Genomic DNA, 1,268 nt, shown 5'->3' on the forward strand with positions numbered 1-1,268 from the left:
GATATTATTAATGCTGTTCTCCAAGTTGTTAATGGATTAATGAGGTGAAGCGAAGCTGCTAAAACTTATAATATAAAACGTAATACTTTACATTGCAGAATAAAGAAGTATAAAAACTTATCTAATACCAAGCTCCGTTTGACAACTAAATTTACTGTTGCACAAGTATTTAACAAAGATGAGGAAATAATGTTAAGAGACTACCTAATAAAAAGTTCTAAAATGAATTTTGGTTTAACATATAAGCAAGCAAAAGAATCAGCATTTCATTATGCTATGAAACTTTGCTAATGTCCAAGTAAATGGATGGAAAATAAACAAGCTGGTATAGAGTGGTTGAAGGGTTTCATGAAACGTCATCAAGAACTTTCACTTAGAAAACCTGAAAATACAAGTTTGTCTCGTTCAACAACCTTCAATTACCACAATTTAAATCAGTTTTTATTAACTATGAAAAAGTTTTAAAAAATATATAATTTTACTCGTAATAGAATTTATGATATCAACGAAACCAGCATTATGACAGTAGTACAAGCACCCCATGTTATAGCATCATGTGGAACAAAACAAGTAGAACAGTGTGTGTCTGCTGAACGTGGATAACTAATTACTATGTGTGGTATAGGAAATACCATAGGAAATTTCATTCTACCTCTCTTCATATTTCCAAGAGCACGGTTTTATGACACCATGATAAAAGGAGGACCACCTGGTTGTATTGGTTATGAAAACAGTCCAAAAAGTGGCTGGATGACAGGGCCATTGTTTTTAAAGGTTCTAGAACATATAAAAAAACTACTCAGATGTTCGAAAGAGGAGCCTATTTTACTCTTAATGGACATTCATGAAAGTCATTGTATATTAGATGCCATTAATTATTGTTGTGAAAACGGAATAAGAGTTTTAACATTTCCTCCTCACTGCGCTCATAGAATGCAACCGTTGGATGTGGCAGTTAATGGTCTTTCAAGCAAAAACTGTCCATCTCTCAGAATGATTGGCTTGTATGAAATCCAGGAAAAACAATAACAATACATGATTTAGTTGGCATAGTGACACCAGTATATACTACAACATATATTGCCAAGAATACTGTTGCATGTTTTTCCACATCTGGAATATATTCTTTTTCACGACTTATTCTCTGCAATGACAGCTTTCAAAGTGCTGAAGTAACTAATCGCCCTCTGATTGAAACATTTAGTATAGCTACCTTTGATAATTCACATCAAATTCCTATTACGCCTGATGGCATAGTTATGGTAAAA

The 1,268-nt window shown here is 33.0% G+C and overlaps 1 protein-coding gene across 1 annotated transcript; it reads left to right on the forward strand.

Moving 5' to 3' along the window:
* The first annotated feature begins 612 nt into the window (after positions 1-612).
* LOC136091752 (uncharacterized) lies at positions 613-1,029 on the forward strand. The gene has a single exon (XM_065819461.1). The coding sequence runs from the start codon at positions 613-615 to the stop codon at positions 1,027-1,029; it is 417 nt and encodes a 138-aa protein (XP_065675533.1).
* Positions 1,030-1,268: the final 239 nt, after the last annotated feature.

Source organism: Hydra vulgaris, chromosome 15 (assembly GCF_038396675.1).
Source record: "Hydra vulgaris chromosome 15, alternate assembly HydraT2T_AEP".
NCBI lineage: Eukaryota > Metazoa > Cnidaria > Hydrozoa > Anthoathecata > Hydridae > Hydra > Hydra vulgaris.

Bases quoted from the DNA above. Each gene is read 5' to 3' on its own strand.
- LOC136091752 (XM_065819461.1), top strand. From the start codon at position 613: ATGTGTGGTATAGGAAATACCATAGGAAATTTCATTCTACCTCTCTTC.